Source organism: Protobothrops mucrosquamatus, unplaced genomic scaffold (assembly GCF_001527695.2).
Source record: "Protobothrops mucrosquamatus isolate PMUCROS unplaced genomic scaffold, P.Mucros_1.0 scaffold2864, whole genome shotgun sequence".
NCBI lineage: Eukaryota > Metazoa > Chordata > Lepidosauria > Squamata > Viperidae > Protobothrops > Protobothrops mucrosquamatus.
Genome location: NW_015388894.1, coordinates 97310 through 121586, shown reverse-complemented (window position 1 = coordinate 121586; position 24277 = coordinate 97310). Strand labels below are relative to the sequence as shown.

At 36.5% G+C, this 24277-nt stretch overlaps 1 protein-coding gene across 1 annotated transcript in view; it reads right to left on the bottom strand.

Moving 5' to 3' along the window:
- Positions 1–24277, bottom strand: part of LOC107296556 (androglobin) — a 65745-nt gene that overhangs the window by 38000 nt on the left and 3468 nt on the right. Inside the window, exons 3-11 of the mRNA XM_015825883.1 lie at positions 23835–23974; positions 22767–22853; positions 21584–21783; positions 19708–19836; positions 18021–18115; positions 17048–17222; positions 14715–14805; positions 11784–11913; positions 4690–4735 (exon numbers count right to left, since the gene is read on the bottom strand). Of these exons, the coding sequence (XP_015681369.1) occupies positions 4690–4735; positions 11784–11913; positions 14715–14805; positions 17048–17222; positions 18021–18115; positions 19708–19836; positions 21584–21783; positions 22767–22853; positions 23835–23974 (1093 nt within the window). The remainder of the gene's footprint in view (positions 1–4689; positions 4736–11783; positions 11914–14714; positions 14806–17047; positions 17223–18020; positions 18116–19707; positions 19837–21583; positions 21784–22766; positions 22854–23834; positions 23975–24277) is intronic.

The following is a 24277-nucleotide window of genomic DNA, read 5'->3' as shown; positions in this document are numbered from 1 at the left end:
CATTTGATTTATACAGTGCTTTTTTTCTTAAAAAAAAAAAGGTGCCGGAACTCACACACATCATTCAACCCGCCTTGCCTGCCCTACAAGTTCCATCCAAAAAAGGCCAGAACTCCGTTCTGGGCGTTCTATGAGAAAAAAAGCCCTGGATTTATATGTCTATTATGTTGTTGTTTTAATACAGAATATGGTGGAATTTTCAAAAACACTAAGCTTCTATCTTATCCATATTAGTTATCCATATTAAAGGTAGAAGTGATTTTTGTGTAAAATATAAGGAACAAGTATTTGTACACTACTACTTGAATGAGATGAAGCTCATTGTGATTGTTGTGATTGACGTATATAGACTGACTTTATTAATCTTTTCGCTATAATCAGTCAATCAGGAATTCTAGTTATTGCAACTCACTAAAAACTATCACATAATTGCTTAAAAGAAAGAAATGAGTTACAGTTAGCTCAAACCATGTCCTGGAACAAATGTTAAAATATCTCTACATTCATGATTTCTCCAAATTATACAGGGATTGGGCCACGTAATTGTGATTAAATCTCAAGTGACTTAAGTGCAGATCTGTCAATCACTGAATCCAATATTTATTTTTCCTATCATTGCATATTATGTAAATAATAAAGCTACCACCTCTCCTCTTTCCAGAGTATCAAAGTTCTAGATAAGCAGAACTGGAGTCTAAATGAGGCTGAAAATTAGAAAAAACAGAGAAGATGTAGGTACACTTGCTTCACCCCAGAGAAACAAAAATCTGTTTTAAATTACAATATTCTGTCTTTTCCTTGGCATCCCCCAGGTCCATACCTCACCTAACTTTCTTGCTCCGTGACTCAAGCCTAGCCATATTGTGACTGGACCACTTTCACTGGCACCCTCACTATACCTTCATATGTAGGCTCTCAAAGTTCCAAATGGGACAGAAATGAAAATATTTGTGCTCCTTCTCCTCCTCTATTCTTTTGAGAATCTTCCCTTATATAGTTGGAGGACTGTGGAGTGATGGAAAAAAATGGAAGAGAAAGGATATAGGAGAGAAGAGTACAGGGAAGAATATAAGGAAATGCTAAATCTTTTGAGAGAATCTTAAATGTTGGCTACCACTGCCGTGGTTAGGCAAATATCCCCATCAGCTAGTGACAGGAGTGGACAGCTTGGGGACATTACAATCCCAAAGAAAAGACATTCGGTTTCTTTATTGCATTTGAGAGAGTTGCTACAGCCTGCAATGGTCCAAAGGAGAGTGTGTCACTCAACTTGCTTCAAGCATCATGGATAAACCCATGCAAGCTTATCCCAATGTAATGGCCCAAGAAATAGGAGAGTACAGATAGATAAATGAGGCAATCCTACACATTCCAATGTCACCTAGTATACAGACAGATACATATGACAGCAAGCAACTTCCAAACAGTTCAGATGAAAAAAAGAATGAGAAGCAGACCTTTGAGAAGGACAATCAAAAATACCTACTAAGGTTGGTGAAGCTAGTAAGCTATGTGAGTTCCCAACCCTTGCACTTCTAACCAGTTCAAACACCCAACCCTCAAAACCAGAAGCAGGAGCAGTTCAGCTGCATTCAAGGAATCAAGTTCAGAGCCAACATCAGAGGGCTGAGCTGTAAAGAGGTCAGCAGTAGAGGAAGCTAGTGAATCACCTCTAGCATAGCAGATGGGCTATAACAAATCTGTATTAGAGATGGCCATCCTTCTACCTTGCAACCCACCCACCTCGCCCCCCCAGACAACTGGGAAACAAGGTTAATGTAGAATACCTAGTAAGGAAAAAGAATAAAATAGATACTATAGAATTCAATATATATATAAATGAATGCAAATTAAGATGTGAAAATATAGGAGAAAAGCAGCAGGAAAGTAAAATTCCTTATATTATAAAGAAAGCTTTGCCCTACTGATAGCCACCATCCTCTAAACCAGGGGTGTCAAACTGCCGGCCCACGGGCCGGTTTCATCATACCGGAGCCGCACCCACCCCATTGCTGGCAATGGCAAAAAAGCTCCGATACGTTGCGCGACGTCACATGACGTCGCGAGTTTGACACGTCTGCTCTAAACTGTGTCTATGACATACTCCTAAGTTAAAAAGTGTGAACAACGGATTCAAATATCAGTTTCAAAGTATCAGCATCCAGATTGTAGTACTTCTTAAACACCCTTTATATTTGCTACAAAATATACCTTCTTCTGGCTTCTGATTTATTTTTCCATCCTTAGAAACTTTTAATTTTAGATGGCCTCTTCCATTATTTGACAGATGCCAAGACCAAGTGACATTGAATATAACAAAAATCAAACCAGATTACTGATCAGAACTAAGAAAGGATACAATAGGCCAGGGGTGTCAAACTCAATTTCATTGAGGCCGCATCAGCATTGCGGTTGCCCTCGGAGGGCCAGGGTGGGTGCAGCCTACTGGGTGGGTGTGAATGGAGTGGGTGTGGCCTACTGGGTGGGCATGGCCAGCTCTACATCATTCGCGTCAAGAGTGCCTGTGGGGGCCTGGGCAGGAGTGGGACAGATCTGAGGGTCTCTGGCAGAAGGGGGTGGGATCGGGGCAAGCACCAAGGCATGGTCCATTTCTTCATTCCTCACAAAGAGTGACACCTCCCCAGCATGCACCCAGGGGGCGGGGCCGACACAGCAGGGGCTGGTTCCTCACTGTTTCTAGATGGCCTTGTGGAGCTAAGACTGAATGCGTTTCAGCATAGATGGCCACCACAAAATTGTACATTGGCTCCCGGCCGGCCTGGGCCAGGGCCAAGGCAGTGGGGGCAGTTCCCTCACTGTTTCCAGGATAGCTTCGCAGGCTACATGAAACCACTTCGTGGGCCGCATCCGGCCCCTGGGCCTTGTGTTTGACATGTCTGCTCTAAGATATCTAAATAACAGAATAGTAAGAAACTATTATATAAAAATCATTGTATTGAAATTATATTTGAAATTTAGTACTCCGTATGGTTGTGTCTAACTTATCCTTTCTCTCACATAATGTATTTTTTCATTGCAATTTTTATGTAGCATAGAACTCTAGAGATCAAATGAAATCGTTTGGTACTTATGGAATTTCTCCTTTCACATACTTACTTTCTTTTGTTTGTGAATTCAACTTCACTTTATTTGGCTACTGCTCCAATCTGAACAGCTTATAGGTCTAACATATGCAAGCAAGATTAAAACAATCGAAACTAAAATTAAACAAGAGATCAATTTACAACAACATCCATTCCATGTACAAGGAAACAATAGAATAGAATAGAATAGAATAGAATAGAATAGAATAGAATAGAATAGAATAGAATAGAATAGAATGGAACGGAATGGAATGGAACGGAATGGAATAGAATAATAGAGTTGGAAGGGATCTTGGAGGTCTTCCAGCTCAGGCAGGAAACCCTATATCAGGGGTGTCAAACTGCTGGCCTGAGGGCCGGACATGTCACGAGGAAACCGCGCCCACCTCATTGCTGGCAATGGGGAAAAAGCTCCGATACGTCGCGCGATGTCACATGACATTGCGAGTTTGTCATGTCTGCCCTATACCATTTCAGACAAATGGTTGTCCAATCTCTTGTTCTAAAAGATACTCTTGTAGGAGGGGACAAGAGCCCACCATATTCACCCCCAAGATCTACTGGAATAGCTAAATTTTAATGGTTGTTATTAATAATTAATGTTTAGTGTATCCAAGCTGTTAAAGCATGCCTTGCATTTTAAAAAAATATTGTATAGGAAACGGAAGAAAAAAGCAGAAAGGAATGCCTAAGTATTGAGTTAATTTCAAAAGCACCAAACAATGGTTTATAGATATACTAATCCGGTGGTTCGTAATTAGCCTTGAAGATGCCAAAGGGACAATAGGTGCATTGTGACATTATGATGCTAGTCCTATCTTTTGGACTTAGGTTGTGACATTGCACACAAGTACCTAAGGGAGGAGTCTGGGCAGCAATGTGAACCATTTGTTCTTCTTGCTCTCCTTCTGTAGACTCCTTTGTTCAAAGCCTGCTTATACATTTTGTTTTTAATAATAATACTAGTAATAATCATTATTAATGATTACTAACATCTAAATAGCGGTCAAAAACTTCACAAGTGTGACCTAATTGCATATCAGCCCTATGGCAGACTGAAACTGAGACTGGTTTGCTTAACGTCACCTTGTGAGCGCACTGCAGAGGTAAAATTGGGAATGGGGAATTTGTTGATGGTTACATTGTGATACTTAAGAAAAACTTTATACAATAGCAGGAAACTGCAATTCTCTCCTCAAATATGTTCTTGGAACCTTTTGGAAGTCTGTCCTGTTCTTTTATGCTTTTAATATCAGCTGCTGACACCTAACATTCTGCTACAGAACTTCCAGTCATACAACAGAGCATATTTTACATCTTCTCTTCCCTTCTCATGTTTAAATTTGTTCCAAAGATCCCAGTTTGCTAATAAATGGATAATAATGAGTTTCATCAAATGGATCCTTTTTCATCAATGGCATTTGATCTATTTTTATACTGTTTTTTCTGTGCAACTGTTGCAATAATTTTGGTTTTTCCCATTTTAATTATTTAGATGAGACTAAGGTAAATAAAATGGATGTAAAATTATGTTGTTTTTTCATTTTTAAACCAAGAGACTATATTACAACACAGTGATGCTTACCTTTAGTGGATCCTTCAACAACATGTTGTGGAACTACACCGGATTCCTGTAGAGTAGAAACCCATAGTTACTTTGTTATAGCAATACAAATAACCATGTGACATTATTTAAGAAGTTACAAGATGTAATCTTGTGCACTACACATATTTACTTGTGAGTAACTCCAATGCAAATATGTTTCACTTCTCATCCAAGAAGCTTCTTCAGTTCTGATTGAAACTTATTGGATGAGAAGCAAAATGTTTTCAAGGAAAAAAACAAAAAGAAAGTCCAGTTGTCTTTTGAAAAGGCACCTTTGGGACAACCATGTTCTGGATGGTTGAGAATCTCCATAGGTATGTTCCAATTCAATTATTTCTGGTCCTCTCTTTTGTTAATGCCAGAACTCTCTAACATTCAAGAAACATTTATTTATGATTTTGCTGAATAAGATTTATTAAGAAAAGGGTTAAGCGGATCACACAAAAATTCCAGTGAGCTACTCTTAATATTGTTTACAGAACTCGTAGCCTCATTATCAGTGTGAGAATCAACTCATTAATTAGAGAAGATTCTCATAATGATGAAGCATTCTAAATACTCTTTTTATTATATGTAAGAAAAGTTGAATCATTTGTATAACTTGATCAATTTAATACAATCTAGTAAAAGCAACTTCATACGGATTTGCAAAGAAAATCAGAGCACTATCAAATCTCGATAGATTTTTGTATATGATTATTGGTATGCTGTGCTTGTCAAGTCAAAAGATGAGTAGACTTCCCTTAGCATGTTTATATTATACCGTTATCTGTAATTTGAAATTTCCAAGTGGCAATATTTTGAAAACTGAATATAAAGGAAATAAGAAATGATGATCTCTCAAAAAATAACATTTTGCTTCTCATCCAATAAGGGAAATAAGAAATGATACAATACACAATTGGTTTCATCTTGTCATCCACAGTTTTCTCTACATTTGTGATACTATTAAATGAGAGCACCAGGACTTAGGGCTACATTGACATTCTTCCTTGTCTACCATCAGAGAACTTAAGTCACTTAATTTGATACCAACAACTAGTAATGATTCTGTCCTCAAATTCCATCTCAATACTGATTTTGAACTGTACACTTAGATATAGTCTAATTTGGGGATTTTCTTAATCCTTTCTTATTGTTTCGATTGAGACAACTTTCATAAGAAAAAGTTCTAATGAACTAGAAAACGTTAATAAATTAAAATAATTCTTTTGTATTTTGCACTGGTCTTGTCATAAACTACTTTGATTTTTTAATAATAGTTTTATTAGAGGTTACAGTTAAAAGATAAAGCACTAATACAAATTAAAAACATGAGTAAAAAAATTAGAAAAGGAAGAAAAGGAAATACAAGAGAATAAAAATAGAACAGAAAAAAGAAAATATGTAAAGACATAACTTCCTCTTCATTACAACAAGCATAAACTATTTTAGTAACTTATCACCTTCTTTTAAAATACAACAAATGCTCTTATTTCCCGATATCTCATCTCTTAACTATAAAAAAAATCTTACAAACTCATCATTCATTCCTGGTCAACAAAAGTCCATGAAAGTTTATCAGAGATGACTACTTATCTATTTTAACCTTGATCAAATAAACCAAATTTATATTCCTGCCCTGTACTTTTAACAATCTTGTTTTTTAATCACATTAATAATACCTAGGAGCTAGATTTCTTTTCTTTTCTTTTTTGTCCCTTCTCAGAAAACCCTTCAAAATCTTAACAGATCTCTTTTGTACAGATCTCTTTTATAAATCCAGTATAGGAAAGTTATCCAAAGTACTCTTGTGGTTTGTTATTTGTAGGCTTTTTTTAATTATTAACACATCAATTGGTTTAATTTGTATATGCAGTATATCACTTTTTTCATATTATTCTTGTAATTCATCATTTCTAAGTCCACATTCAAAGCAATGTCAGTCTTGTCTGGTAAAACTGCTTCATCTGCTATAACATCATTTACATACCATCTATCTATTATGAGACATTCTTAAAATTAACATCTGAGCCCATTGTTCATAAATATTCTTGAAAACATCCAATGCTAAAGTATTTTGCGCCATTCTGAATTAAATAACTGATTTTAAGTATATTTCTCCTTCAACTGTACTGTACTTCTAGGTACCTCTAGTGCAGGAGTCCCCAATCCCCAGTCTGTGGACCAGCACCAGGTCACAGCATGCCAGAAACCAGTCCGTGCAAATCTGTAGGATGCAGGCAGCACACGAAACTACACCCCCTCCAATTGGTGGAAAAACCTCTCTCCATGGAACCAGTCCCTGGTGCCCAAAAGGTTTGGGGCCACTGCTCTAGTATTTAACTCTTAAAGTCCCATCCTATCATATTTTCCCCTTAAGCAGAGGCTCCCAACCTTTTGGGCACCAGGGATCGGTTCCGTGGAGAGAGGTTTTTCCGTGGACTGGAGGGTGCATGGTTTTGTGTGCTGTCTGCATCTTGTGGATGGGGCTTTGCTTGTTTGTGCGGCCCGGTTGCTGGCATGCCGCGGCCCGGTACTGGTCCCCGGACCAGGGGTTGGGGACCTCTGCCTTAAGGAATCCAAAGAATAGCAATTTCCTATGGGAAGGATTCTTACAATTAATTTCTTCTTTCAAATCCATCTGGACCTTTAGCCTGTTTTTCAACTTTCTAAAATCAATACTCTTAATTGCCCCTTTTGCTGTTTATTCCCAAAAATTTTTTTTCTGGATTCTTGAAAATTCTTTTGCTAAGGAGAAAGAGACTTGCCCAGTGAATGTGATAAAAGCTTGCTATTCCAAAGATTAATAGTTTAAAAGCAGTTTAAAAAAATCCAAATGTGATTAAGAAATGTCTTCTTTTTCCAGAGAGATTTTGTGAGCGGCAATTGAGCATCTGGCTGCCAATCTCTGCCATAATGCCATCCCTGCTCCTTCAGGGATATTTAGCTCATAGTGTCCTCACTGGAGGTCATAATCCAGTTTGTGACAGTAAGCAGCAATGTCTGCATAAAGAGGGCTCATTTTGGCTAATTTAGGAGAATGAGTTCTTTTTCTTTTCTCAAGTTATCAATAAATCATTTAAATCAATATATAAAAAGAAGAGTAGTAAGAAAAATCCTTGCCAAGATCCTTTTTAACAGATATCAAAACTGTCAGATTTCCTGCAAGATTGCAGTATATATTTGAATGGAAACCGATTTTGTATTGAACTCTCCATTTTTAATGGTTGTGATTAAGTTCAGAATCTGCCTCTGAAAAAGAAATCAAATTTAGATTTCAACTAGAGAAGCTATTAATATTTTAAATCAATAACTGATAGCAGTAAGAGCTTTCATATGCGCTAATAAACTGAGACTTAATCTTAACAATGTGTTTACACATAAATTACACATAAATTCTGTATGCTCTAGATTCAGCTTTGTATCTGGAGGCACAATATAAAGAGAAAAACTATACAAATCACTGCTTTGAAACTACTGTAGTATTCTGAGTGCTAAGACAAATCCAGTTGGAAAGAGGTTCAAAGCCTCTTTCAAAGTTCAAAGTTCAAATAGATTCAGTCTTGCTAATTTGAGAAATGTAGTCATCTGGATGCTCTAATCAGAAGCTTGAAGAAATACTTATTGTTTTACATAATCTCTTTTAGAACAGTTTGGATATCTATAATCTATAATATCTTCTGTCAGATTAGCAAAAATGTTTAAAAATGCTGGAAATATAATCAAATGCTGGAAATATAATCAAAATCCTGGTACCTGTGGTGGACATGTGTTAAAGCAAACAAATTTTGGACAAAAATACATGCTTGGTTAGAAAAGATGTTAGGGAAACACATAGATTTTAAACCTGAATTTTTAAAATTAGGTTTATTAATTCCCCAAAAAAATGATAAAAAATGTGTATATTTAACATTACATGTATTAACAGCAGCAAGGATTATATTTACTCAGCACTGGAAAAATGAAAAAACACTATTGGATGAAGAGATAATCAAGAAAATACTGGACTGTGCTGAAATGGATAGACTTACACTGAGAATCAAAGAAAAAGAAGGCACAGAATATTTTCAAACACGGAACTTATTTTATCAATGGCTGAAAAAATGGGATAGAGAGGGATCTTGGAGTCTTAGTGGACAATCAATTAAATATGAGCCAACAGTGTGCGGCGGCAGCAAAAAAAAGCCAATGCATTCCTAAATTGCATTAAAAGAGGGATTCAATATCACTTGAGGTACTAATACCACTCTATAAAGCCTTAGTAAGACCACACCTAGAATACGGCAATCAATTTGGGTCTCTGCATTATAAAAAAGATGTTGAGACTCTGGAGAGAATGCAGAGAAAAGCAACAACGATGATTAGGGGACTGGAGACTAAAACATATGAAGAACGGTTACAGGAACTGGGCATGGCTAGTCTAGTGAAGAGAAGGACCAGGGGTGACATGATAGCAGTGTTCCAATATTTGAGGGGCTGTCACAGAGAGGAGGGAGTCAACCTATTTTCCAAAGCACCTGAAGGCCAGACAAGGAACAACAGATGGAAACTGATCAAGGAGATATTCAACCTGGAAATAAGGAGAAATTTCCTGACAGTGAGAACAATTAACCAATGGAACAGACTGCCTTCAGATATTGTTGGTGCTTCATCACTGGAGGCTTTTAAGAAGAGACTGGATTGCCATTTGTCAGAAATAGTGTAGAGACTCCTACTTGGGCAGGGGGTTGGACTAGATGACCTACAAGGTCACTTCCAACTCTGTTATTCTGTTCAACTATTGAATGGGACTGTTCATTCCAGAAGGAGTGAAAACACCATAACCCAATGCCACCAAATTTCAACTTTTATAAGGAGCCCATATAAATGTGATAATTAATGGTAATAAAGGCTACTAACAGAAAAGACCAGGAAAATCATCCCCAATCAAGTCTTAATTAAAGTTATCAACTACAACAATCATCCAGGGCCTAAAACAAACTGAAAGTTAGTCAGAGAAGCTATTTCTTCTAACTGTAATCTCACCACTTTCTCAACAATATTTCCTAAAAGGGGAAAGTTAAAAACTTAGTGAAAATGGTCCAAAATAGACTGGAACCATAAACAACTTTTTCATGAGGAATAAATTTCTTTGATTGTTACTTAAAATGTTATTTTCAGGACAACCAACATTACTCCTTCCCTTTGTGAAACATTGACCCTCTCTCCAATCCAGTTGATCATGCCCAGTCAGCTTCCTGAAAGAGTCAGATGGGGTAAGGATACAGTTTACAAGGGGTGGAGCTAATATTGCCGTACAGTTTTATATCCACATTCTCATAACTAACTAATCAAAATTATTCTCAGATAATCTCTTAGGACAGGGGTGTCAAACCCAATTTCATTGAGGGCCACATCAGCATTGCGATTGCCCTCAGGGGGCCTGGTGGGTGTGGCCAGGGTGGGTGCGGCCTACTGGATGGGTGTGGCCAGCTCTACATCGTTCGTGTCAAGGGTGCCTGTGGGGGCCTGGGCAGGAGTGGGATAGATCTGAGGGTCTCTGGCAGAAGGGGGTGGGACCAGGGCAAGTGCCAAGGCATGGTCCACTGGAGGAGCCTCACTGTTCCTCTCAGGTCATGCGGGGGGGGGGTTCTGGAGCTAAGACTGAATGCGTTTCAGCATAGATGGCCACCACAAAATTGTACATTGGCTCCCGGCTGGCCTGGGCCAGGGCCAAGGCAGAGGGGGCCGTTCCCTCATTGTTTCCAGGATGGCTTTGCGGGCCACATGAAACCAGTTCGCGGGCCGCATCCGGCCCCCGGGCCTTGTGTTTGACACGTCTGTCTTAGGACTTTAGCTCAGTTATCTTTTTATAGTATGCCCGTGTGGAATGTAGACTAGATTATATCTGAACAACTGTATTAGTGAAATGTTAGTCAAATGTTGCACAAGTAGCCTCAGATGAGATCTTCTTGCCCTCATTCTTTATAAGGGAGGAGCTCAACCTGAATAGGCCAACAGGTCAGCTGTTGCAGTAAGAACAGAAAAATAGATTGCCTGCTGCCTGTATTGCCATGGTGTGTAGACTCAAGCATGAGGTCTCTTTGTGTTTTGTGAAATTTACTTTAGATCATTCTCTCCCATTGCTCTATATGTCTCTTCAATTGTTTCATTCCTTGAAAATCCTTGATAAATCAAAAAGCAAACAAGGATTTAAAAACCAATCCCTGGTCCCTGCTCTGTTGTAAAGTTTGTCTACGTATTCAGAGGAATTGACTCCAGATTGTAGGGGAAATCCCCAATGACTCATGAGAATTGATCTGGATCAATGAGGCATTGGGGTCAACTATCTTAAGTAGATCTTTCCACTCTGTGGAGGTTGGCATGACTCATCTGGACATCACCTTGTATTAGACTTTAGTTAAATATAAATGTATAAAGATATATAAAATAAACATAACATCTATTTATATAAATATAAAAATAAATATACATAGTGCTCTACATGGAGCTGCCTCTGAAAAAGTTGGAATTTTCAATTGGTGCAAAATATGGCTGCATGGGTAATAAATAAATTGTGCTGGTATGGCACATGTAATACCAACTACTCCGTGAGGTGCAATGGCTGCCAGTGTGTTTCTGAGTGCAATTCAAGATGCAGTTCCTGGCTTGAGACCAGGAGAAACTGTCTTTTTCCAAGAGCTTCTACTCATCCAACCGATCCAACAGATTGGGCATGCTGCAGATCCCATCACCCAGAGTGTCAACTGGTGGGAACTAGAAGACAGGCTTTGAACCCCTGCCCTACGGAATATTCTCCACTTGGCGATTAGACCCTTCTCGGCCTTTTGCAAAGCTTTAAAAATTTGGCAATGTATCCAGGCCTGGGGCTCTAAATGTGTTAAGGGCCCCACAAGTTGGCTTTTACTATTAGTTGATTGATCATCACGACTGCTGTTTATAGTTATTTATTTTGTGGATGTTTTTATTGCTTTAAAATTTTAGAATTGTAAGCCACTCAGGTCACTTGATTGAATTGGGCAGCTATAGAAATTGGATGGATGGATAAATAAATAAATAAATACTAAATAAATAAATAATAAAAACTTAACCTGAGAGTTTTCCTCTAAACTGAGATTCGTATCTCCAGAACTGTCAAACACGCTTTCATCACTTTCAGTGACAGAAGGAAGGCTGGATGCTGGAAGAGATCCCTTTTTAAAAGTGGATGGTGGAAAGTGGCTAAGGAAATACAAATAAACATTTCTCTTAAAAATAAAAGCAAGCTAAATCCTCATCTTCTTGTTTTGAATATTTTTATCTCCCTAATTTTGATACATGGACTAAATATATGCATCGCCATTTCCAGATACCCTGAAATCTTTATTTCTCTATTGAATAGCTGCTTTGGAATATAGATCAAATAATATAAATCAAATAAATAAATATTTATGTACGCATCCTGGAAATTGCTTTCAAATTCTAGTCTTTACACACACACACACACAAACCTTTTTCTGTGGCAACAACTCTATATTTGTTAATTCCCCCTCCCCCATTCACTTAGCTCCTCATCTTAAACCAACCGAGATGTATATCCCACAATCAGTTAAATGGTTTTGATTCAAGGTCTATAAACAAGGAAGATTTGAAGTGATATTTCTATTTAGATATTATCTGGTCCATGGTACATAAAGTATAATAGAAGAATGTAGCACATAATATTAAAAGGCCTTCAAATATTAAAACATCCTGAATACAATTAACTGCAGAAAGAATGTTCTACTCTGCTTCAAAAATATCCCTCAATCTCTAATATAATGTCAATCCAAGGGAAGTTTTGATATATGTCATGTTGTATTTCTTTCTTTCTGGAGATATTTTATTGAAAATCAATTATTTGTCAACTTTTAGCAACCACATAGTTTGACCTTTTCAGGATGGTATGTCCTCTACCTCACCCTTCAAGTTTTTCAGAGCTTAACTGAGTCCATCCACTTGCTGTTGATCATCCTCTTTTTTCCTTTCCTTTCAGATTTCCCAGGATTAGAGCCTTCTCTTGACAGCTAGGTCTTTGTATCATACTATAATTTGAGCTTGATCATTTATACATCAAATGAGAACTCTGGATTGATTTGTTTTATGATCTATTTGTTTTCTTGGCTTTCCATGGCATTCTCAAGAGTTTTCAACACCAACATTTAAAAGTGTTAATAGTCTTTGAATCCCATTATCACAGGGAAAACCACTGCATGATTAGTAAAGGTAGAACTCAATTTATGAACACAATTGAGCCCAAAATGTCTGGTGCTCAGCGAGACAGTTGTTAATTTTGCTCCATTTTATTACCTTTCTTGCTACAGTTGTTAAGTGGATCACTGCAGTTGTTAAGTTAATAACACAGTTGTTAAATGAATCTGGCTTCCCCATTGACGTTGCTTGTTAGAAAGTTGCAAAAGGGGATCATGTGATCCCAAGACATTGCAACCATCATAAATATAAATCAGTTGCCAAGCATGTGAATTTTGATCACATGACCCATGGAGATGCTGCAATGTTCATAAGTGTGAAAAAGGGTCACAAGTCATTTTTTCAGTGCTGTTGTAACTATGAACAGTCACCAAATGAACTGTTGTAAGTCGAGGATTACCTGGACTGATCTTTGAAGGTATATACATGTCACAGCATCCGGCTATCTGTTCCAAGGATTTCATTGCTATCCTATCAAGTATTAGTGTGTAGCATATTTCTTGACAGATGGTTTCTTTATTGTTGATAGTAAATCCTAAAAGGCAGAAGCTATCTACCACTTAAATATTTTTGTCAATTCTAAGGTTAGTTGCTGTACCTGTTATCATTCATATGGTCTTCTTTAATCTTAGTCCTATTTCTCCACTGCGTTCCTTTACATGGATTACTAGAGCCTGCAGATTATTTGTATTTTTCCAGGCAATAGCATATTATTGAAAAATACATTTTTAAAATGAGAAGCCCTGATAGCATAGTGGTTAGAATGCAGTATTGCAGGTTAACTCTGTCCACAGCCTGGAGTTCAATCCTGATGGGCTCAAACTTGACTCAACCTTCCATCCTTCCGAGGTTGGTAAAATGAGGACCCAGATTGCTGGGCACAATGTGCTAACGTTATAAACCACCAGAGAGTGCTCTAAAGTACCACAGGGCGGTATATAAGTCTATTGCTATTGCTAAAAAATGAAAAATAATATTAATATGTAACAGAAATTTAAAAGTTCCATATATAGGAGCTGCTATAACAACATTCCAATTTTTTAAAAAGTATACTCATGATGTTTTGACAGCATTACGTTGCTATACTGAAATAAAACTAAAACATAACATTATTTCAACCACATTTCACTGTTTTGGAAACCTAGAAAATTTTACATTTCCACATAAGATTTTTTAAATTTAACTTTTACAATAATTTTTATATTTTTATAAGAATAAAATTACCCTGAAATAGACCGTTTTCATTTCTCTACATCAGGGGTCCCCAACCTGTGGGCCACGGCCAGTAGTGGGCCGTGTCCTCCTGGCCACTGGGCCGTGGGACAGGCTGGCCAGTGTGTGCATGTGTGCATGCACACACCCCCACTCGCAAGAGAGCCATGGCCGCAGCACGTGAAAATGGGATGCTGCCATACTGCACGAAAACGGGGCACCGTCACGCCTCTGGGGGAAAACAGAATGCCACCACCGTGCTGTAGGCGCAAAAACGGATGGTGCTGTGTCATGCAAGAACGGGGCAGGGCTAGCAAGCATCACGCAAGCGCTAGCCCCGCCCCATTTGTATCACATTCATGCTCGTGACTCCGTGTGTGCACGTGCACACATGCGCATGTAAAATGCTTCCATCTCCCTTTACCTCCAGTCTGCCAACCAAGAAAGGCTGGTGACCTCTGCTCTACATTACTCCCATACTTCTCAATGGTGTACTATAATTAAAATAATTTTAATTGTATTTATTGCCACCAGACAATACTGAATTATACTCAGTGAAGCCCACTGATTGATCTACTTACGTGTCTCTTGGTATAGGTATAGCAGGAACTTTGAAGTTCAGAAAAGGACTAGCAAGCTCAATAAATTGTTCGGGTTTTTTAATTACAATTTCTGAAAAGAAACAACAACCACTGAAATGCAAGAAATAAACATCCTGTACAAAGACAACAGACTCAGACTTGTTCTCTGGAAGGTCAATACGTTTATGATGTTAGGACAGCCATTCCAGTTTCATGCAAAAAACAAATATATATTTGCCAAATTAGAATATAGATTTTCATAAATCTGCATACACTAAATTTATATATAGATATTATTGTATATAAGAAATAGTTTCTTTAAATTGTAACATATAATTAGCATACTGCAAAACATTGCAACATGTCCTCTTCAGTCTATTGTTCACATTTAGTCTTTTGATGGGTAATTTCAAGACTCTAGATATTTGCTGTATGACTGTTATCTTTAAACTTCGTTGCATTGGATAACCTTTCAAACGGTCACTAAGCGAAATGTTGTAAGTTGAGGACTACCTTTATAACATGGGACTAGTGAAGTTAGAGCAGGCTGTGTAAACTTACAGATTCAAGTAGAAAGCTGTTACATAAGGACATACCGTATTGCATAACATTTACAGATTCAAGCCAAAGTTCATAAACCTGCTTATATGGTTGAAGTTTTCTTTCAACACACTTGAACAGGCGAATCTATATAGAATCATTCAATCTTCAAAATTCATTTTTGATGGTGGAAAAAAGACTTCAAGTGCAGAAGGGAATTACTCATCTGTTCACTCATTTTAGGAAACCCATCCCATTAACAGGAGCACCTAACTGAACACCATCTGTCATGACTGATTCCAGTTAGCAATGCAGCAGTTCTGTTCAGAACTAAATGCAATTTTTAAACTGCTTTCAAGGACAATGTAGGCAAATTGGAATATTTGTAGAAATTCCATAATTAGATTTTTTTCCATCAGAGCCTTTATCATAATACTATACATTATTACTTGAAGTCCATTAATTTTTCTTGCTCTGTACATTACCTAACACACACATGTGAAATATATTTCAAATAGATTTACTATGTGAATCACACATATGGGAGCAATCATGCAAAGTCAAATGCTTCTCACTTTTGCATGCTTATGTATTATATCAGTACTGTTCTTGTGAACAATTTTGTAATCTTCCACATATTTATCCTGTGTTGCATATAATGGAATAAGAATGGCAATGTGGATAAAAAGATAATAATTTGGTTGCCCATCCTCTTCCAAAATTGTAGAAACAAACTCAAGGTTATTAATTGACTAATGTTTTCTTTCCATTTCCCTTTCTGCTCCGCAGCCTGCCATATGAAGGGATCACAAAAATGCAAATACAAAAATATTTTCTCTTGAACTGCATGTTACTAGAAAAAGACAGGGAGAGATATGTTATTTATATCTATTGATATAAGCATTCTATTATTATTTAACTTGACCTCAGGGCCAGGTTAATAGATTCCTAGTGGCCCTAGCCTCTGGTTGCTGCTTCTGAATGCCAGATTGGTATGTACAAAATCTGCCCTTGTCCACAATTTGATTATAGAAGATAGCACTGACTTGGTGTGCATAACTGAAACCTGGATGGCCTGGAAAGGGGTGGGTGTGGGTGTTTCATCCTAGGAAGATTTTCACCTGGTTTCCAGGCTTTGTATCACCACGATCCCAGAGGAAAAAGGGATGATGGTGGCTATTATCCTGTGCAAACCACTGAGGGTTTTTAGAGGATCTACTCCATGGATAGTCAGTTGTGAGACCCTCTGGCTGAATAGAGCCCATGCAAACAGAACTGAGGCTACTGTCCTCCCTGTAGCCTAGCATCATCCCTATTTGAGCTGATGGATTCCATGGTTAGGTAGATGCTAGAGTTCCTAAGACTGATGGCTCTTGGGGACATTAACCTGCCACCTGTGACATTGAATCCAGGATAACTCAGGAGTTCATGGCCTCCATGGCAATCATGACACTCCAAATAACAAAGGGCCCAACAGATATGGCAGAGGGGGGGCAGGTAGCACGTGATAGATCTGTTTTTTTAAAACAATTGATCTGGCATTGGAGAACATTACATGAAACATATAGAATGGTTTTAAATCAGTATTACATCCCTAAAACAGCAATCAAAATATATTTTTCATTTTCACAAACAACCATTTTGATTCTCAAAAGGAAATCTTGGTGAAACCATGAGGAAAAAAACAATATTATATATCTGAATTTATTCTTTTATTAGAATTAGATTAGATTAGATTAGATTAGATTAGATTAGATTAGATTAGAATAGAAATAAAGGCTGAAATGACACACCTTGGGGTTCATCTGTCACAATTGTTTCCTTTTTCTGGCGTATAAGTTTCCACCGAGGTACAGGTGGTGGTTTTGGTGAAGCCACTAAAGGACCTGACCTTGTTCTAGTTATCAGTGCAGGATGGCTATAGATGTGGGAAAGACCATATTGTCGTAACTTTTCAGAAGAATCAGCCTGCGATATAATAAAAGCAGCTTGATTATATACAAAATGCAAAGATATATTCTCAGGAAACATTTTAATGTTGACTCTGTTATAAGACTCAGTAGAACGAGTAAAAACTTGTGCTAAGATTTAAATCTGAAGCAAGGAAACATCTTATTAATATTAACAGAATAATAGAATAACAGAGTTGGAAAGGACCTTGGAGGTCTTCTAGTCCAGGCATGTCAAACTGCCGGCCCATGGGCTGGATGCGTCACGCCAAAACCACGCCCACCCCATTGCCGGCAATGGGGAAAAAGTCCCGATACGTTGCGCGACGTCATGTGACATCGCGAGTTTGACATGCCTGTTCTAGTCAAACCTCTTGCTCAAGCAGGAGACTCTATACCATTTTAGACAAGCAGTTGTCAAATCTCTTCTTAAAAACCTCCAGTGACTTCTCCGCAATTTGAGAGGCTGCTACAAAGAAGAAGAGGGTTAACCTATTTTCCAAAGCACCAGAAAGCAAGACAAGAAACAATGGATGGAAACTAAACAAGGAGAAAAGCAAGCTTGAACTAAGGAGACATTTGCTAACAGTGAGAACAATTAACCAGAAGTTGTGGGTTCTCCATCACTGGAGGCTTTTAAGTAGAGACGGGACAGTCATTTGTCTGAAATGCTGTAGGGTCTCCTGTTTAAACGGGGGGGGGGGGAGGTTGTTGGACTAGAAGACCTTCAAGGTCTCTTCCAACTCTGTTATTTTGTTATCTATTATAGTTATTATTATTAATTTATTCTTAAAAGGAAAAGTATATAAATCCTTACCATTTTCTCTAATATGAAGATCTTTTTTTCAGGTACATAAAGAGGCATGTAGCAAGCATACACCACCAACTGCGGCTGCAATGGTGTTGCAGAACCTACAAAGAACCCATTGAATCTATTAAACAGTATAAAAGAAAAGAAATAAAGTTGTAGGTAATAACATAATATGAACTGATAATATCCCATGTTAAACATGGTGCTATAAATGCAAGAATGAGATTTGAGAAATGGGATATGTTTCAATTAGGTAACTTATTCTGAAAAATATCAAGGAAGCTAGTTCAAAATAAGTAGTTTTAAAGTCTAAATAATAATCTGTTACATTTAAATTGTTTCTATTTTATTCAAAAAGAGCTACAATTAGAAACATTTGATGTAATCGACTAATGTAACTACCTAAAATCAACACATTATTTGGGGTTTTAAAAATTAAATATGTACATTTCCTGAAATATATATATATTTGTTGTGTGTAATTTTTTGTTTACTTTTTGTCAAATTTCTATTAAATTGTATTTTATGAATAACTGAAAATTATTGGCTATTTACAACACCTAGTAGAATTGATTTTCTTCATAATCTTCTAAGCGGGTCAAAGCTGAAGAGCAGAGAAAAGTGACACAAAGAGAGTCACAAATAACCAACAACTTTAATCACAACAAGCAGAGCAAGACCATGCTGAGGAGACAACTTAGCTAAGTAGGAGCAAGACTGAATGGAAAATAAATCTCCAGTGTTAAAAGAGGAGACGGCTTACAGAATCCAAACAGGGATTTCCTCATAGACGTTCACCATAAGAATAGCATGACAATCAGTAATTAATTGTATTGTATTTGTATTTATTGTTTTAATCAGTAATTAACTGTATTTATAGTTTTAAAAGTTCTTCAGAACACCATGTAAAATGAAATCTGGGTCAATATCAGATTGACTAGTGTTGAAACAAACTGTGTGAAGTACCTTTGTTCAACTTTTGACATTCATTTCTCTGAAATTTTTTTTGTAGACTCACTGAAGTGAGGAAAAAATATTTCAGTTCCTTATCAACCTTGAGCCATTTACCACAGTTTACTGTGCCTTTTTTGTAGCCTACAGTCTCTGTAAAGCTGACAGAAAGACTTTTGCCCCTTAAAAATCTCCCAAACTCTCCCAAGATGCAAAAAACAAACACCTGCCATGCTTTGGGATGAGGAGGACAGGAAACAGGCTAGCAGTCTGACTGATTCTGCAATGATGTACAGAAAGCAGTGCATCCCACAGAATCTCACTAATGGTATCATTGTCGTGACCGATAATATGGAGAGAGAATCATCATATTATATTCTTGTGACAGAATTCTTCATATTATATCCTTGTGATATAAACAAATAACAAATAAATAAATGCATGTTATTGGTAGGGTGTTATCTTTGCTAACTGGTTCTGAGAAGGAGCCAGTATCCAAGGCTTGTAACCATGAATATGAGCTAAAAGTATGAAAAGCAAATAATGGTCAGATAACCTGTTACTGATCTGACCCTGACACATAAAGTAAGAAAGATTTTATCTTACACTTATAGAGATTCGGAATTAGAGCTCAGATTTCAATTATAAATACTTCTGCTAATTTATGAGCTCATATACTTTATAATCTCAATAAAGCTTTTGTGGCCAATGCACATATATCTAAGAAGTTTTATAATCTTACCATCAAGAAATATCTGAAGAGAACTTTGAAAGTCAGCAGACATTCGTGCAGAATGAGAAGCTGGCTTAAGTTTATCCTTTTCACCATCTTTGCTTCTTTTCTTTCCAACTTCTTTTTGATCTGACTTTTCTAAAAAAAAAAATCAGTAGAGTAACAAATACTACAGTACTTTGTCCCAGATTATAAAGCAAATCTTGTCTCAAACAATATAGTACTGAAGACTCTCAGCTCCCAGAAATTCTGTTTCTATTTCCGATAAGCCAAGGGTTAAGGACATACAGGTAGTCCTCATCTTATGACTATAATGGTGCCCAGAATTTTTGCCCTAAATCATGATGGTCATAAATTCAGGTTCCCAAGTGACCAGATCTGATTTTATATCTTTTTTTGCAGCAGTTAAGTGAATGCCGTGGTCATGAAGTGAATCCCTATATTCCTATGGGCATTTTATACCGGAAACTGATTTCCAAGTGCCTGAAAGGCAGTCATGTGACCATGGAGGTATGTGCAGCCATTGAAATCTGTAGCTGGATTTTTAAGTCGCTTTGGGGAGGTCTGTCATAGTTCTGAATGATTGCTAAGCAATTGTTAAGTGAGGACTACCTTACCTAAGGTAGTTCTCACCTAAGACCACAGTTGAGTCCAAAATTTCTCATTAAGTGAGTTTTGCCCCATTTTATGACCTTTCTTACCACAGTTGTTAAGTGAATCACTACAATTGTTAAGTTAATAACATGATTGTTAAGTGAATCTGATTTCCCCATTGACTTTGCATGTCAGAAGATCACAAGAGGTAATCACACAATCCCAAGACACTGCAACTGTCATAAATATGACCCGGTTGCTAACCTTCAAATTTTGATCATGGGACCATGGGGAATGTTGCCACAGTCATAAGTATGAAAAACAGTCATATGTCACTTTTTTCAATGCAGTTGTAACAGTCATTAATGAATGATTATAAGTTGAGGACTACCTGTAAAAGAAGATTCTAGCAATTAGAATGTTAATAAAACTTTGCTGATCGATTTTCTATACCCTACCCAAATATATTACAGAGAGACCTAGAGATAGTAAATGAGAGAGAAAAATGAAGGAAAAAGTTATATTTCAAGTACCAAGTCTCAGCCCTTCAATGTTTTAAAAATCATAACTAAAAATAATTTGGAATGACCAACAAATTGGAAGCAACTGAAGATGATGTACCTGCAAAATCCCTTATTTTAAAGAAATGTCTTCAATCAAAAATTTTACTCCCTATATTCTAAACATTTTTCAAAGAAAACTCTATATGTTGCAGTAATACTCTTCAGCTGTGATTCAGCTGAATTCAGCTGGGGATGATAACTTTGTCTACTCTAGGAAAGAGCATAGCTGGTAGTTTCCATGACCTTTGTGCATACATATATGCCTATCTTTAATGTAGCTAGAAACAAGAATGAGCTTTTTTTTTTCTCCAGAGCTAAATGTGTATGTTATACTATAACAAAATATTATATTATTGCTCTTAAATGGAAAAGAAAATAATAATACAATACAAAAGGACAGGAAGGCAACAGCTAGGATGGCAAACAACAAAGATGAGATTTGTTTGGGCATCAAAATATTTTATATAATGTTTTGTGCAATATATTGGAAAGGCTGGCATATGTATACTTGCTGGCATTTTTGGAAAACACTGATTATCTTGAGCTTTTGCAATCTGATTCAGATTTGATCTCGGGACAGAACTGGCCATGGTAATCCTGATAAATAATTTGTGGGAAAGATTAGTGTAATTCTGTTGTACCTGTTTTATCTCTCAGCAGTATAACCTTGTTATTCTTCTGGTACTCTTTCATTGTGTGTCTGATAGTGTGGACAATTTAAAACATACCTTTCCCAGCTTTCTCAGCTTTCTCTGGTTTTTCTTGTTGTTTAACAATAGGCGTAGTATCATTTTTTATGTCAGATGCTTTCAAATCCTTTTTTGCATCTTGAAGTGACTGTCTGGATTCAGGAAGTGATTCCTCTGGTAACTTAAATTCTGGCACAATGTCTCTTATGAATTCCCAAAGTTTATCCAAATATCCAGATCTTTAAAAATAATAAATACAATATATATTTGAAATAATGCCTATTGTTAATTTACTACAAATATATGGATCTTTTTGAGCTTGGGGAATCTGATAACCTGTTTTTAAATACTGAAAAAAGAAAAGCATTAGCTAAAAGTTAAGAAAATGATCAAGTTAGCAGAACTGATTAAAATTCAGATATATGTAAAATGAGCAATACATACAATAAAATATAGTTTCTACATATAAACACATAGTTACAGACAACTATAGAATTAATTTCAAATTGATTCCATTTACCAAAGATTTAATTTTTAAATAATCATTTTTTAAAAGTCACCTTTATCTTATATATTAAATATTATATAAACAGCAATAGTAATAGTTTTACATTACATTCCAAAGAAAGCAAGATACTGTGGAGGACTGGATCCAGTCAATCATACTCAGAGTAATTTGACAACAATAACTCTTCTCTATCTTTTAGCAACTCATATTACAATTTTCAAAATATGAGGAACTTATGTTTAAAACATGGACTTTTATATAAGTTGTCTTTGTTCTCATTCATTCATTCCTTTTATATAGTCACCCATCTGCCATGTGACAGTATTAAAACACTCACAATATAAAAATAAGATAAAATAAAAGAGTAAAATACACTGTCCGGGGCATAAAACACAGACCGATCATAATTACAATGGACTCATACACCTGGACCTATGCCTGGGGAAAGAACCTAGTTTTAAAGGCCTTCTAAAGTCTCATCTGACTCTTGGAGATGAGCATGGTTCCCAAGCTGCTGTAACAGAGAAAGCATGTCCCCTGAGTCCTTTAAAATGATAGTATTTAATTGATGAGACTCAGAACATGCCAACCCTATCAAAACTTGTGGGATCATGGTATTTTTACCCAAAGGCCTGATGATCCAAGTACAAAATAATTACAGAGTACAGCACATGCAACAATTAAAAAGTATACATTAGAAAAAATAGAACTTACTGGAGAGGAATAATTTCTGGTATCCATCCAGTAAGTGCATGCAGAACTGTAAATTCTCCTAGTTCCCTTTTCCCAACCTCATTTATACTACGAACAATAAAAGATGTGACAATTAACATAGGAATATTCTATTCTGTCTGTATCTCTTCATGTTCTGTGACAACCCCAATTTTCCATATTTCATATACAATCTTTTAACCCCAGAAAATTTACAGCCAACAAAAATGTATTTCTTCCGTACTGTAGTTATAAAAACTTACATATCTATCTTAAATCTTTTAACATAGCACACATCTATATTGCTGAACTTAGATTCTCATAGGTCTAAATAAATCAGAATAGAAAAAAGAACCAAAAACAATCTTAAAATTTAAGATTAAATCTTAGACATAGATGTGGTTGCAAAAAAAAAAATTGGGAGATGACCTAGTCTATCAATTTTAGCAAAACAACAGATTCAAATTGTTTTGGGCACATGAGTTGTGCTTCAGAAATGCATAGAAAAATATGCTAGTATGTTTGCTTTTTTTCAAAGTAAGCATACAAGCCACCACCCTGACAATATGGAATCTAAATATTATAGCTGTAGCACCTATTTTTTCATTGCTGCCTTTTACTTTGTATGGTTCCTACTGTTTTACATAGTTATTATATAACTATAATAGTTAGCACAGATCAAGTTACGCAGTTATAACTTTAACTTGCACTAGCATTGTTTTAGTACTCTTCTGTTTAATAAACATGCCATTTCTTCTAAACAGAAGGTTTGAAATTTAAACTGCAACTGGATCTACACAAATAGATCCATTTCCTACATTGCAAGAAATTTAGTACTAGTATTTCGAGGGGTGCTCCAAATACGTTTGAGTAATGGAATAAAAAATTTGAAGAGTTCCCCCAAGACTGATGTTTTTGTACTAATATATTCTGTTGAAGCTGGGAAGCTTCCAAGGTTTAACAAAAGGTTCAAGAAGATAATTAATTGATAAATTCAGAGCAAACAAGCATCCTCTCTATATTAGGTTCTGACTTTGCTTCTTTTTTTAATCTCAAAACAGGAAAACATACTCATTATTTGCTAATTTAATGATGGCTTTGGATAATATCAGTGGCCAAAGTTCAATTTCACATGCTGTGGTTGGAAGCAGCATGAAATTGTCTTCGCTGAAAGGTATACTGTCATCCACAATGATCTTTCTCCAACATCCCTAGAAAAAATGAAAAACAAGTATTATGGGGTAGTAATGAGAAAGAGACTCATTACAAAAATATGTGTGACCTTCTCAAAGGTTGGCACTCATTATAATTTCACTAGATAGAAAGAACAACATGAAAATTCAGTGAAATCCAGGTGTAAAACAGATGTACAATACAGCTAGTAATTTAAAAATCATCTGCAGAAGGGTACTGATGAGTTATCCTCAACTGGCCACATTCATGTGTCTTTTACTATGGCAAAAATATGCTTTTATGCTTTTATATATCACTAACCAGCACATTCTCTTGTTATA